The sequence below is a fragment of the Amphiura filiformis genome, chromosome 16 (assembly GCF_039555335.1).
Source record: "Amphiura filiformis chromosome 16, Afil_fr2py, whole genome shotgun sequence".
Classification (NCBI taxonomy): domain Eukaryota; kingdom Metazoa; phylum Echinodermata; class Ophiuroidea; order Amphilepidida; family Amphiuridae; genus Amphiura; species Amphiura filiformis.
Genome location: NC_092643.1, coordinates 62,270,769 through 62,285,049, shown reverse-complemented (window position 1 = coordinate 62,285,049; position 14,281 = coordinate 62,270,769). Strand labels below are relative to the sequence as shown.

General features: G+C 37.3%; 1 protein-coding gene across 2 annotated transcripts; it reads left to right on the top strand.

The window, feature by feature from the left end:
* The first annotated feature begins 900 nt into the window (after positions 1–900).
* Positions 901–13,230, top strand: LOC140136323 (triple QxxK/R motif-containing protein-like). Of its 2 annotated transcripts, none has more exons than XM_072158049.1 (3): positions 901–993; positions 6,972–7,189; positions 8,434–13,230. In XM_072158049.1, the coding sequence occupies exons 2-3, from the start codon at positions 7,040–7,042 to the stop codon at positions 8,644–8,646; spliced, it is 363 nt and encodes a 120-aa protein (XP_072014150.1). In that variant the 5' UTR covers positions 901–993; positions 6,972–7,039; the 3' UTR covers positions 8,647–13,230. The 2 variants fall into 2 exon arrangements, with proteins under 2 accessions (XP_072014150.1, XP_072014151.1); XM_072158050.1 differs by having other exon boundaries at positions 911–1,024.
* Positions 13,231–14,281: the final 1,051 nt, after the last annotated feature.

Genomic DNA, 14,281 nt, shown 5'->3' with positions numbered 1-14,281 from the left:
CATTCTTGTCAACATTTTCATTTACATGGCTATTACCTATATTGTTGATGAAAGACCATCTTAAAACAGGTATTAATACTTAGATCATCATTACAGACATTTTGTAACAGATTGAGAAAAGATTTGAATTTGTTTTTATTAAAATGAAAAGAAATTTGCAATTTATGTAATCACTAGAAACATGATGATTAATCCAGGCTTAAATTTCCATTATTTACCACATCCTCTACCCCTATAACTAAGAAAACCTACTGATTATGATCAGCAGGGGATGTCAGACATTTTGAGAGTTTCAATTTTGATTATTTCAATCTCAATTTTCAGAAAATTGACTTTTTATGAAATTAATGAAAGTTTTGGTCAAATTGAAAAGGTGATGCAGGTGGGTGATGGGAAACTAATCATTTTTTAGGATGTTCTTTTAAAATATGAGTTTGGTTTCAAGCCTGATTTTTTGGCATTTGTAATAAATCTTTAGCTATAATTTTGAAGACACATAAAAGTTGCTTTAAGCTTACCTCTTCTGACTAATAAACTGCTAATCTGCAGTGATTGGTGCAAGTCGGAATGCAAAGCCGAATACCCGGGCCACTGGCAGCTGTATGCAGATATAAAATTCATTTGCTAAATCGTGTTGCTACTTGTGAAGAGTCTGGCTGAAACATATCTCATCAGTGTGTGTGGATAAAGAAGAATACTCGTAGCAGCAGGGAAAGTTATGTTTATCACGTGCACGACGGTTTTTATAAAGTAGTGAAAGACTGAAATGGTCAGTGTGGGGCAAAAAAATATTGTTTACATTTTGTTTGTTTCGTGTGAGTCGTGCTACTGTTTATCACACTGCGGCTGCGCCCAATTTTATCCCGAGCTGTGTTTACCATTTTGCTCAATGACAAATGTAATAGTTTCGTGTTGGCAGCAAATCTCGCTGACTTGCAGTGCACTATAGAAATTTATATCAGGAAGAAATTACTCCAAAAGGACGTGTTCAAGGTATTTTAAAGCAATATTAAATGTGATACAGGTGAATAAACGCTGTAGGAAAACTACAAACCTAGTTTACATGGTTTAATAGTACTGCAAAGTGCTAGTATTCATTACATTGGCATTTTTGCACACAATATAATGGAAACAGGACGGTTCGCACCCTTTCAATATCGGACCCGTGCACTTTCGCCCCTTTCAATTTCGCACCTGTGCACTTTCGCCCCTTTTTAAACCGCTGGGTAATGTGCTGCTGTTAATTGATGATGCACGATCGATCGCTTCAACTCCCGGCGGTACAGTGGGATGTTGTATGTGTATAGTATTGGTTGACTGTTTAGTATTGATTGTCTGTGTTTGCAGTACCGGTACAACTTTAATGTTTACCCGGGATGTTGATGGACTCTCCGGTTCGATTGAATTTAATAGGTCTATATTATTACAATATATTAAATGTGCTTCGACTGAAGATTGGTATTCATTATGTTTGTGATTTGTTATTTTATTTTACTTAGGCCTATTTTATTTTATTTTATTTCATTTCTATTTTATTTTATTTTAGGCCTATTTATTATTTTTATATAATAATAATAATTATTATTATTATTATATTATTATTAGAATTATGTTACCTTATTAGTACTTTATTAATAGCTATATAATTTAGTGTTAAATTATTTATGGCATATAAAATTTATATAGGGCCTAATATTGATATGGCCAAAAATTTGATGGCTTATAATTTATAATCTTATCCCATCTTTATGTTGCCGAATTGATCCTCTTTGACATGAAACTAATGGGAAAAAATATTTAACAAATTTCTCAAAGACAAAAGCGCACAAGCAAAAACAAACTCCTGGCAGCAGCTTTGCGATAATGCTGTGCTGACTTTCGCCACCTTTCTTCACCGCGAGTAGGCCCAATTAGCTGCAACTAGTACGCGAAAGCGCCGGGCGTGACATGGGTTCAATCAATGCAATGGTAGCCTACGGTGACTAGGCAGTAGCACGCATATATTCGTCCCAGAACGTACCGGATCGATTGCTTGACAAGTCTCCGGGCCACACGGCACGTGACTGATACATAAGGTGTGACTTCTTCAACCCATTATGTAATGAATGACTTACGGAAAGCGCCGGGTATGGTGTGGGTTCAATCAATGGTACCGTAAACAGACACGCAAAATGCCTAGTGACGTGACGATCGATTGCTTGACAAGCCCCGGGCCCATGGGCCGCAAGTGCGGTATAAACTTGTCAAGAAATACATGCATACAAAGATATTTATTTACGAACAATATGTTACGATTGCACATTGAGAAATATTACAATTGCATCCGTATTCTTTGCCAAATATAAAATATTATTAATCAGGAAAGTTTTCTGTTCGTTTTAATGAGAAATGTAAATAATGAACCAAATGTTTTAACTTTTATGTCTTAATGAATGATGTATTTTTTCTGTGTTCTTAATTAATTTAAAATAGATATTTCTACAAGTGTTAGGGGCCTACGTAAATTGTATAAAACAAAGAAATGAAATAGGCCCTACTTTTAATGAATTTTGATATATTTGATGTATGATTTTTTGATGTTTATGTTTAAAAAAAAAAATCTTACATATATAGGGCCTATGTATAAAATTCTACAAATTGTTATGTATATTGTTTTCATGACACAGGGCCCCTGTAATAGCAGATTTATCTGAAGGGTAACCCTGTATAAATATGGTTTTAATAAATAACATAAGTAAATAAACAAATTTGTGGAAAAATGCTATCCAATTCTGCATTGTAAATGATTGACATTTTGTGTTCATGATTCATTTTGTTTACCGGCCTGTCAATCACGGACTCATTATGACGATGCTTCATTAACACCACGGCATAGGGCCTATCTTACGCGGTATCTTAATCCGCTAAATACTTTATGCCGACAATTTTAAGGCAGGATGTTTGAACTTGAAGATGTCAATAATGTAATAGCATCTATTTCTTAGATATTAATAAAGAAGATCGTGTAAAGGGGATGACTTTCTTTCTTTATTTAAATCAAGAAAGCTGCTTTGTCTTTTGAAACATGTCTTGGTTTTGGATGTTGCTGCACATAATAATTTATTTCTATCAATTAGATAGATTTGTTCAGTTCATCTTAATTTCTTTGTATTTAGTTTTTTTTCTTTTTCTTTTTACTGTTATTATTATTATCATCATTGTTATTATTAGGGGCTGTGCAATAATTATGAGCCATGGGGAGGGTAAAATGGGGGAAGAAATTTTGACGAAATGGGGGAGGGAGGCAAGCAATTTTTGGCCTGCCGGGAGGGGGGGCAGCGATTTTTGGCGGGCTGTTCGGAAATTAACCCCGGGGGAGGGGAATAATTGTTGCACAGCCCTTATTATCATTGTTATTATTATTATTCTTATTATTATTAGTATCATCATATTATATTTTTAAATATTAACTTTGTTTATATTATTATCATTATTATTATTATTATTATTATTATTATTAAATTAACTTTGTTTATTTGTTTTGTGTTACTCCCCCATTGGACTTTGTGTAATACTTTTATTGTTTTTAATTTTATCCATTGCTTGTTGACACTTGTATCCTTTTGGATAATTAAATATAAATTTATTATTATTACTATTTATTATTATTACTATTTTTATCATTGAATTCTAATTATTTCATTATTTTGGGTAAGCCTGCTGCTAAAATATCTGGCCTGTAATATATTCTGAGAAAAAAATCGCTCCTCTATTTTGTTTTAAAATATCCTTTCTTTCCTTCCGTCCGGGTTTATCATGACTTAATAAGTGCATGCACGACGGCCCAGTACTATAAACATACTACGCCGCATCGCCGGGAGTTCAAGCAATCGATCGTGCATCAATCAACAGCATGACAGCAGCGTAATACTAATACCCAAAGGGGGGCGAAAGTGCACGGGTGCGAAATAGAAAGGGGGCGAAAGTGCACGGGTCCGAAATTGAAAGGGTGCGAACCGTCCAGCATTCAATATAATTATTTAATATAGGCCATGTCATGACATACACAGAAATTACACACCCCTATATTTAATACTAGTCTAGAAACAATCGCCCAGCAATGCAGAATAGAACATTCGTTATCAACTTTACAAATAATGCAATTCCACTTGGTTTTTTTTTTTTTTCGATACAAAAATGATGACAGGAAGGGACTCTGCCTGTGTCATATACCTGATCTCATGTACCAATACCTTGTGTATTGGTACATGATTCGGGGGGTATACTTCAGCAATAGCGAATAAGTGGTCGTTTTTTACTCTTTTCAAAACGTCACATGTACACCAAATACAGCCCCCGAAATGGTCTACTTTTAGCGTGCCTTAACTCTGAAACAGTTTAGTCAAAGTTAAAAATGCGATCCCCAACCCTTTGCTTACCTTGGACGAATTTGCAGTATTTTCCGCTAGCTCCGTGTTGGAAAATGCCCGGTACTTGCCCAGTACAAACATAGAAATGGCCACATTTGCTTCAGTCCTGGTATGAATATTTCTTCCGTAATCCAATGGTTCCAACGTGGGCATCACGATGATAGTCTCCTACACAACCAGATTGTGTCGGCCTGACGCCTTCGTCGATCCTAAAAGTGAGGACAGCGTGAGCTCTTACTCTGCGTAAAAGTCTGTTCGACGAAGGCAATAAGGATGATTGACAGCGCCGTTCATTGGGCGGAGCCATTACGGCATGACAGCAGACAGGTTGCGCTGTTCTCTGACCTTGACTGTTCGTCACGTAGACATACCGTGACCTGGGTACACGTACAAAGCTGGGGGGATGCAACTGCGGCCGCCATTTTGACACGCTGTATCTACTCTTCAGAAAAATTACTTTTGGTGACGCTTTTATATCAAACAATTTTCGATAACGGATTTCTACTAGGATTTCAATTTTTATTAATGAAGGTGCATGTAGTTTTGAGGAATAACACGGGATGTTTCGAGTTTTATTTCAACTGGTGGTGTAGGAAGGTGAGTGAATTCGTGAATGAGGCCGGGATTGAGGTTTCGTTGCTTCAACGATCCGATAGTAGGATACTGAAACGTAGGCTAAAATGTCTAATGACGCCATGTTTACATGAAAACATTAGCTGTTGCGAGGTCAGTGTCGTTGAATTCGTTACCTAAATTCCTTTCAGGATATTCTGATTTCACTTATTTATGATGTGTACGAAAATTCACCATATAAACTCAAAAGTGTGAATGCAAGCTGTTATTGCTGACAATAGAAACATTGTTGCAAAGTCATTAAAAACAGGTATGTATTACAGACGTTCTTTGGCCGAAACGAGATACACAGGGATTGAGTTTTAAGGCGTGCGAGTGCGATTCGCACGCGCCGCACGCCTGAAAATACGCCGAGGGTGCGATTTTCGCACACCTAAAAAAAAAAAAAAAAAAGTTTTGTTTTTTTGGATTTAGAATGTCCATAAAAATTAAGAATGTCCCTAAAAAAATTTTTAAAAAAAAAAAAAAAATTACAAAAGATTTAAAAAATTATAAATTCATGTTCAAAATAGGCAAATTTATAATTGATGTTCACATTACAACCTATTTGTGAAGTAAAGAAGCATACAAAACAAATGCATTTTAAAATCATTCATAGATTATTATGTGAACATAAGTTACAAATTTGCCCATTTTAAACAAGAATTTATAATTTTTTAAATCTTTTGTAATTTTTTTTTTTTAATTTATAAAAAAAATCCAGGGACATTCTAAAGTTCCAGGGACAGGGACATTCTAAATCCAAAACAAAAAAAAACCTTAATTAATTACAAATGACACTAGCAATAAGTCCAAAGTCCAGGGACATCTATGCAGTATACACCATTCATTACCCCAGAGCTTAACCATGGCCAGTTAAAAAAAGGACATGTATGTTGTCACAAAATTTTGCTAAGTTTTAGCTGAAAATGAAATCATAGTCATACACCAGTTTTGAAAAAGCACACCTTGGTTTATTTAGGTGTGCGATTTGCAGCACACCTAAAAGCACACCTCGGGTTATCCAGGCGTGCGATTTACAGCACACCTGTCACATTGCAAAACTCAATGCCTGGATACAGGCCAGTTAGGCAGTCTACCTGTGTCATGCCTGACTAAAAACACAACCAAATAATTTTGTATAGAAAAAAAAAAGCAAGTGGAATTGCATTATTTGTAAAGTTGATATGGAATGTTCTATTCTGCATTGTTGGGCGATCGTTTCTAGCCTATTTCATGCCTATATGTCATGCGATTGTGTGCATGAGTGAGCTTGCATGTAGCCTTGTTGTGAGCGTGTTTGTTACTCGAGAACTCGACTAGCTCTAGCTTTGAATTTGCTTGAACATGATGTGGTGGTCTGGTGGTGTATATTTCTTTGAAATTCTTATTTATGTTATATCTCAAATCCTTGAATATATCCTGTGATTTTTGGTATTTGTAAAAACCTATTGCTTGACTTGCAGTTATGTGTTGAAAAAGATGGTAAGCTTTGAACTTCCAGTCTGCGCCTTGAAAACAAATGAGAATGCGCAGTTCGTAAAAATGGGTCATTCCAGCTGATGAATGGCAACGCCGCATTCATACAGGTGGTATATTAACCTGAGTCGCTCGACCTATCTCGAACAAAATCCCCATGCTTGGCTGTTGAAGAACTAGTGGATTCGCTCTACTATCAAGGCAATTTCGGACACAAAGATATAGGGATGATGACGCTGTGTCATGCTTCATTAATTTCTACTAGGCTTTAATAGCATCGGACTGTAGCGTCAAATGTGAAGCTTGACTTCTTGAGTAACATGTTTGATGTGCACCATTCAAATTTTTGTTAAGGTGGTGCAACATTTATCAGGCTGTGTTATTGTTTTGATGTTTATGCTCTTTATCTGATGAAAAATAAAATTGACATATGATCCTGCATATGATATGACATGTCTAAATATTTTTCAGGTTGGCCTATTGGATATGATTGTTGCTTCCATCAATAGAACTCTATCCAAAGCAAAACCAAAGGCAGGATGGGAAAGAAAGATGCACAGAGTAGAGGTCAACAACCAGTGGACCATTATCGGAAAACGATAGGCAAGCATGAATATAAACGCAACAAGAAAGATGTGCGAAAAATGAAAACGGATGCAGATATAAGGAAGTCCAGTACTACCCTCAGGGTAAGGCTGTAATCCAGGTGGTGGGGGACTTCTATTTCAAGTTGTGTATATAATTTGGTTCACCTCAAGTTTGGTAGTGACGTCAATGCTTTTTCACTGTTGCGCCGTATGCGTGCCAAAAAACCGCCTCTGTATGTGTGCGTGTAAACTCAGCTTAACTTTCCACGCGCGATTCGATATTGCGGCGAGCAAAATACGCACATACGAGTGCAGATCCGCCGGAACACGCTTTTCAATACGGAATAAATGCTAACCTCATCATGACATCATCCAACCAGTAAAGTTCATTTCCCATTGAAAAAGCGTTATCCGACAGATCTGCAGTCGACCATTCTGCATAGCATTGCACTCCTGAGACAAATTATATATTTTTTATTTAGCCTAATCAGAGAAGTGTCAATCTCAAAGTGTCCCATAAACATTGGTTTTCCAATTTCTTGTTTCATATGCAACAGGTTCATAGCTACATGTAGGATTTGACAAGTTCCCATCATTTTGACCAAATCAGGCTGCCCAAAATTTGATCCTGAAAATATAAACCAGACTTATGCCCCTTTTGGGGGATCAGTCAGTCCAAATAGCTATTGATGTAACCTTTATTCATTGGTCTGATCTTGTTTTTGAGTTCACGCAGAACTTGAACAAGCATTATTTTTAAAATTTAGCATCTGTCAAATGCATTAATCTTGCCTGTCCCAGGAGCAAACTGCAGTGGCATAACCAAGTTGCTCCCCCCCCCAAAAAAAAACTGGGGAGAGCAAAAAATAGGGAAGGGGGAAAAGAGGGGAAGGAAAGAAAAAGAGGAAAGGGTGAAGAGAAAACGGAAAGAAAGAGGGAAGAAGAGAAAGGGTAGGGAGAAGAAAAAAGGAAAGAAGAGGAAAGGGGAAGGAAGAAGAGAATAGGAAACAAAAAGAAGGAAGAAGAGAAAGAGAAATTTGTACTCTGAAACAATGATTTTTTAGCTTATAATATAATATGCTCCTATACTTTTGCACAGAGGAAGTGCAGAAAAAGAGATGAAAATCAAGATAAAAAAATCTGAATTCATATTTCAATCTGAACTCTCACGTCCCTGGTTACGCCCCTGGCAAACTGCCTGTCCAAAATGATGGGCAGACAGTTTGCTATATAGCTAAAACATTTTCTTATCTTCTCTGACTTGATAAACAACATATTAAACTAGCAAAATGCTGTCATTATTATTACTTTTAACATGATTGTAATCTTGTTGTTTTATCTTTCAGGATACTCTGCTAATGCTGTTTGCTCTGCTAGCTGTTCTTTGTCTCATTTATGTGTTTTTTATCTTCAAATTTCCAACGAAGCAAATGGATCATGAAATTGGATTCCAGCATAGTAGCATGTACAACTGCTTGTGTGTGAAGCAACAGACATTTTCAATCATCATCTCATCATTCCTTGTTGGAAACAATCAATTAACACCACCTACTTGCTGATTGGTTACAAGTAAACAATTTATGATTTATTGAGCCAATCAGCAGTATGGTAAGATTGGTGTTATGGCTGAAGAGACTTAACATCTTGAGAACTACCTGCTCAGGGTCAGAATTTCAGTGATAATCCGAGAATTGATTCTCGCAAACAGTTTTGCGTCAATCAAAGTTGATTCTTGCAAACTTTTGTAGTTTACACAGAAGCTGATTTGCAAGAATCAAATGATTCCCGCAAATTTATTCTGCAAGAATCAAGATTGATTCTCGCACTGGGAAACAAAATTCTGACCCTGCTGCTGATTGGTTACAAGACTATTATATTTTATTGAGCCAATCAGCAACATGGTTATTAGTAGGGCTGAAAAGATTGAGCTTAAATAGAAGCGGTATAGAAGCGGTTATTAGTAGGGCTCAAAAGATTGAGCTTAAATAGAAGCGGTATCTTAATTTTGGGAAGGATGAATTTCCAAGTGAATTGTCAAAAATTGCTACAAGTTGATCTGCTTGACAAGTCAAAACAAATAATTTTGCCTCCTTGTGGACTTGTCAAAAGAGGGACAACAAAAGAATGATAATCTCCTAGTTCTGTTCCCTCCCATAAGGCAAACGATCATGAATCTGTATCCCAAAATGACCACTATAGGAAATGTGATGGTTAGCGAGTAGAAAATATTGTACATATGAACACTTTCTTACTATTTTCTTATCATTTTTATTGCATTTCAAATATATATGACTTCTTTCATCGCCTTTTTGTTCTGAATCTGTAGGTGCAGAATTGTTCAACCTGAGATAGGGGTCATAAAAATTTACTCTTGTTGCTGACATATTTGGGAGCACCTTCTAAAACAATGACTGCCAAAATCTCTGGACAAATTAATGTACTTAATAATGCTCTGCATGCTAAACATATCCTTCAACATAAAAAGATCCAAGTTTTGTGATATTTTCTCAAATTACTAGAGCTATCTCAAGAACCTCTGAGCCAATACCAGGCTTGTCTGTACTCATTGTAATGCATTTTCATGACAATTCCAAATATGGTCATGAAAATGTACAATTCTGACATTTTTTAACTGGTAGAAATTTCCTCATGAACTGTCTTGTTTCCAAAATTGATCTCCTGTAAAAAATGGTTCAATGGAGAGGCTGTACTTAATATTATTTTGTAAATATTTGTCTGATGAAAGGGAAAAAAAGAAGCCTGCAAATATTTTTGGAAAGGGCCATGTAGAATCTATGGGTATACAGGCTGTATCATCACAATGCAAAACAAGATGCACCAAATTTGTAATTTCTCAGTGGTAATTTCAAGAGGATCTAATGTTGCATTTGTAAGAAGCAAGTGTTTCAATAAATATCACAATGACTGGGTATTGGGTAACCATCAGTGAGGTATAACCTGTGCACATCAGTTTCAACCTATACTTAGCATCCTTAGTTGTTAATCAAGTCATTCATTGGATTGATTTTGGATTGGTGGGGATATGCGGCTGGATTCTGAAAGCCTACCCGGAAAATATACCAAATATGGTGAAAAGGACACCCCAAAATAAACTAATTTTCTGGACTTTATATATATGTTCAAAATTAAATACCAAATTCTGGTATTTTTTTGTTAAATTTGCTGTAAAAACAATATTTATACACAATTTTGAAAAAGCACCCCTTCTGTACATGTACACCAGTTTTCTAAAAGTACTGCCCAGAATCTAAATCTAACAGCCTGAATATGCTACTTGAATCTGCCGCACATACCCATTCCAACCTTTCCACTAAGAACCCCATCCCTCGGAATACCTGGATTAGGTATATTGTTTTGTATAAATTTGCTGGTATTCATCAGGTATACTGCCCCTTTGCTCTTCTTGTGACATTGATACTGATGTTGTCAAATACACAATAGTGTGGTATTCATGTTACCTTCACGTAAAGCATGCTCAAAGTTAACAGCCTAGTATCAAGCCAGGGATTGTCCATCTTATAGAATAACTGTGAATGAAATCTTGACAATTTTGTGTAAGGCTAATCTTGTGCTTATGTGAAGGAAGAGTTGTGGAATTTAGACAATATTGGGGTACTATTTTGTAGAGTAGTGAAGTTCATGAACAGGTATTTTTTATATAAATTGCTTGTTTTAATATTTAAATTTAAACAGTATATGTGCCAAACTATTACTTGTCATGAGATTGTGCCTTGAATGTAACTAATATAAATTATCCATTTGTTGGAAAATCAGAGAAAAAGTTGGAACAAAATATCATATAGGCCTATGCCATATGTAACAGAATCAAACATTAAATTTGTCACTACATTGGGATATTTCAGTTGAAACCACAGAATTAAAACCAGAGAACCAGGACTCGACCGCCATCTTGATACAGGCATGGAGCACAAATTGGGGGTATTCGGTTTCCCTCGGAATGCGCTCGAGGCATTCGTTGTCATGCAAGCGCGACATGGATGATGGGCGCATATGAGAGACGCACTTGATGCGACCTGCACGCGACTACCAAGACGCTTCAGATGAGACGCAAAACTGTTTTCGTTCGTCTCCGCGCACCGTCGGCAAGGACCCGAATACCCCCAATTTTCTCCCCATAGCTGACGGCGCGATTGTACGTGGCGGTATAGGGAGTCCCGGTTCTCCTCTAATTCTGTGGTTGAAACTCATACACCCACTATGGAAGACATGACCTTAATCTCCCACACAGGGAGTGTGAATTTCAAATGGGGATACCTGAATGAGTGACTCAATTTCAGATTCACACTGTTGATTGAGGTAGTGTCTTCCATAGGTATGGATTTCTACTGGAACATCACTTTAGATTTTGTGACACACAGCCAATAGAAGTGAATGTTCTACATAGTGATGCGATCAAGCAAATAAGTCTGAAATGGCACTGGAAATGCCATGTTTTTTTTTTTTATCAACTTTCGTTAGAGAGTTATTCATAGTTCAGTACAGGAATTTGTGTTATCAGGTCTTTATAATCAATCAAAGGGTTCTTATTTCTGATCCAATAAATTGCACTTACTGTGTACGTTTCGATAACCAACTCTGTGTTATCTTTATCAACACTGAATGAAGACTGCTACTGTGAACTGGTCATCCATATTGATCTTTTGGTGATTGACTTGCTCTTGCCAGTTGATTTTTTTCCTGTTGGATGTTTTGATGGATTTTTCACAGGGAGTAGCAGTTCATCAAAAATGTGAGAAAGTTGATATTGACCTTCATCTCTGTTCATGGTGGCGCCCCTTCTGTTCCTGATCTCTATCAATCAATAGGTGATTGGATGACCAGTCTTCATTAAGTGTTGATAAAGATAACAGAGTTGGTTATCGAAACGTACACAGCAAGTGTAATTTATTGGATCAGAAATAAGAACCTTTTGATTGACTCTTTTCAACCGATCCTGATGAATTTGTTCAACCAAGGTCTTTATAATCTACTATACTAAAATAATAAGCGGTCTCTGTCTGTCTATCTGTCTGTCTGTCCGGCTATGCGTTCCGCCGTGCTGCGACGCATCGATCCGATATTTGGGACATGGGTAGGTGCTGGGAAAAGCATGTTGACCGTGTGGTTTTGAAGGTCATCGGAGGTCAAGGTCAAAGGTCAAATTTTCAAACTTTGTCCGATCAGGCCCAAATTTGGTGGGTGGGACCCTTGATACAAGGGGAATATAGGGGCGAAATAAAATCGAGGTCAACCGAGGGCAAAGGTCATTACGGAGGGGTCAAATTTCAAACTTTGTCCGATCGGGCTCAAACTTGGTAGGTGGAATCCTTTATATGAGGGGAGCATGAAAAACATTATATGGAGGTCATCTGAGGTCAAAGGTCATGGATTTCAAACTTTGTCCTATCGGGCTCAAACTTGGTGGGTGGCATCCTCCATACGAGGGGAATATATATATGCGCAAACAAAATTGAGGTCAGCCAGTGCTCTCACAGCATCAGGGCTCTCACAGCTGCAGGTGCACTAGTCTTTACTAATAAAATAATAAGCGGGCTGTATCTGTCTATCTATCTGTCTGTCCGGCTATGCGTTTCGCCGTGCTTCGACGCATCGCGCTGAAATTTCGCATATAGATAGGTATCGGGAAAAGCATGTTGGCCATGTGGTTTTGAAGGTCATCGGAGGTCAAGGTCAAAGGTCAAAATTTCAAACTTTGTCCAATCGGGCCCAAACTTGGTGGGTGGGATCCTTGATATGAGGGGAATATATGCCCAAAATAAAATCGAGGTCGACTGAGGTCAAAGGTCATTACGGAGGGGTCAAATTTCAAACTTGGTCAGATCGGGCTCAAACTTGGTGGGTCGAAACCTTCGTATGAGGGGAGCATGAAAAACATTATATGGAGGTCATCCGAGGTCAAAGGTCAAAGGTCATGGATTTCAAACTTTGTCCTATCGGGCTCAAACTTGGTGGGTGGAATCCTTGATACGAGGGGAATATATGCATAAAACAAAATTGAGGTCAAAGGTCATGTAGGGGCTAAATTTAAACTTTGCCCTATTGGGCTTAAACTTGATAGGTGGAATCCTTCGCATGAGGGGAGCATGAAAAAAAATTACACCGAGGTCTTAGGTCATCAAACAGTATCGCTATCATGCCAGTGCTCTCACAGCATCAGGGCTCTCACAGCTGCAGGTGCACTATACTACTAAAATAATAGCCGTTAGATGTGTGTGTGTCTGTGTGTCCGTCTGTCCGGCTATGCGTTTACGCCGCAACGCATCGTTCGATATTTCAAACATAGGTGGGTACCGGGCGTGCGCTCTTTACCGGGTAGTTTTGAAGGTCATCGGAGGTCAAGGTCAAAGGTCATAGGGGAAAAATACCTCGCATGGATACAAAGCAGCAAGTGGATAAAAAGAATCCAATAGACAATCTACAACAAGTTTCAAGCTGCCCAAGCAGGTGAACAAGGTCATTCATTCATAGATTCCATTCAGCTTTTGGCTATCTGCCCAATTTGAAATGCACTGTAAATGTATACCCAGAATGCATTGCTGCAAATATGCTATAGTCTCTTCCCAGCATTCATTGCTGAAAATGATTTCTATAAGCGCCCCTACCCCAATAAGCGCCCACATACCCCAATAAGTGCCCACATACCCCCTAATAGCTACATTGTAAAGGGCTATTACAGCAACAGGCGCACTAGTGTATAAAATAATTATACTTGGAACTTGAAAAGCATTTTGTGTTAACAGGAATTTTATGTTAACAGATTTTGTGCTATGAAGTTTCCAAATCATTTGCTTGAACACATCGTAAATGGTGTGTGACTATACAGGGTGGTCAAAAAAGTTTGTACCACATGTACAGCAAAAGTTATGATAAATTAAAAATGGGCATTTTGTAAATTACCATGTACCACAAAAGCAATTTTACAAAGCAGATATTCTTATCTGTTCACCTTTTAAAGATTAATGAATCTTGACCAATTTTTGACATTTTGTCAATATCTATTATATATCAATAAAACTGAAATTTTAATTTTAAAGGTGTTATGCTTTTCTTGGTGTGTTTTTGTCTCTGTTGGCTTGTTATTCAGAGTACTTGTATCTCAAGTTTGTGGGTTTTGCACAAAACTCTGGGGTTTAGGATTTTATTTTTTATGGA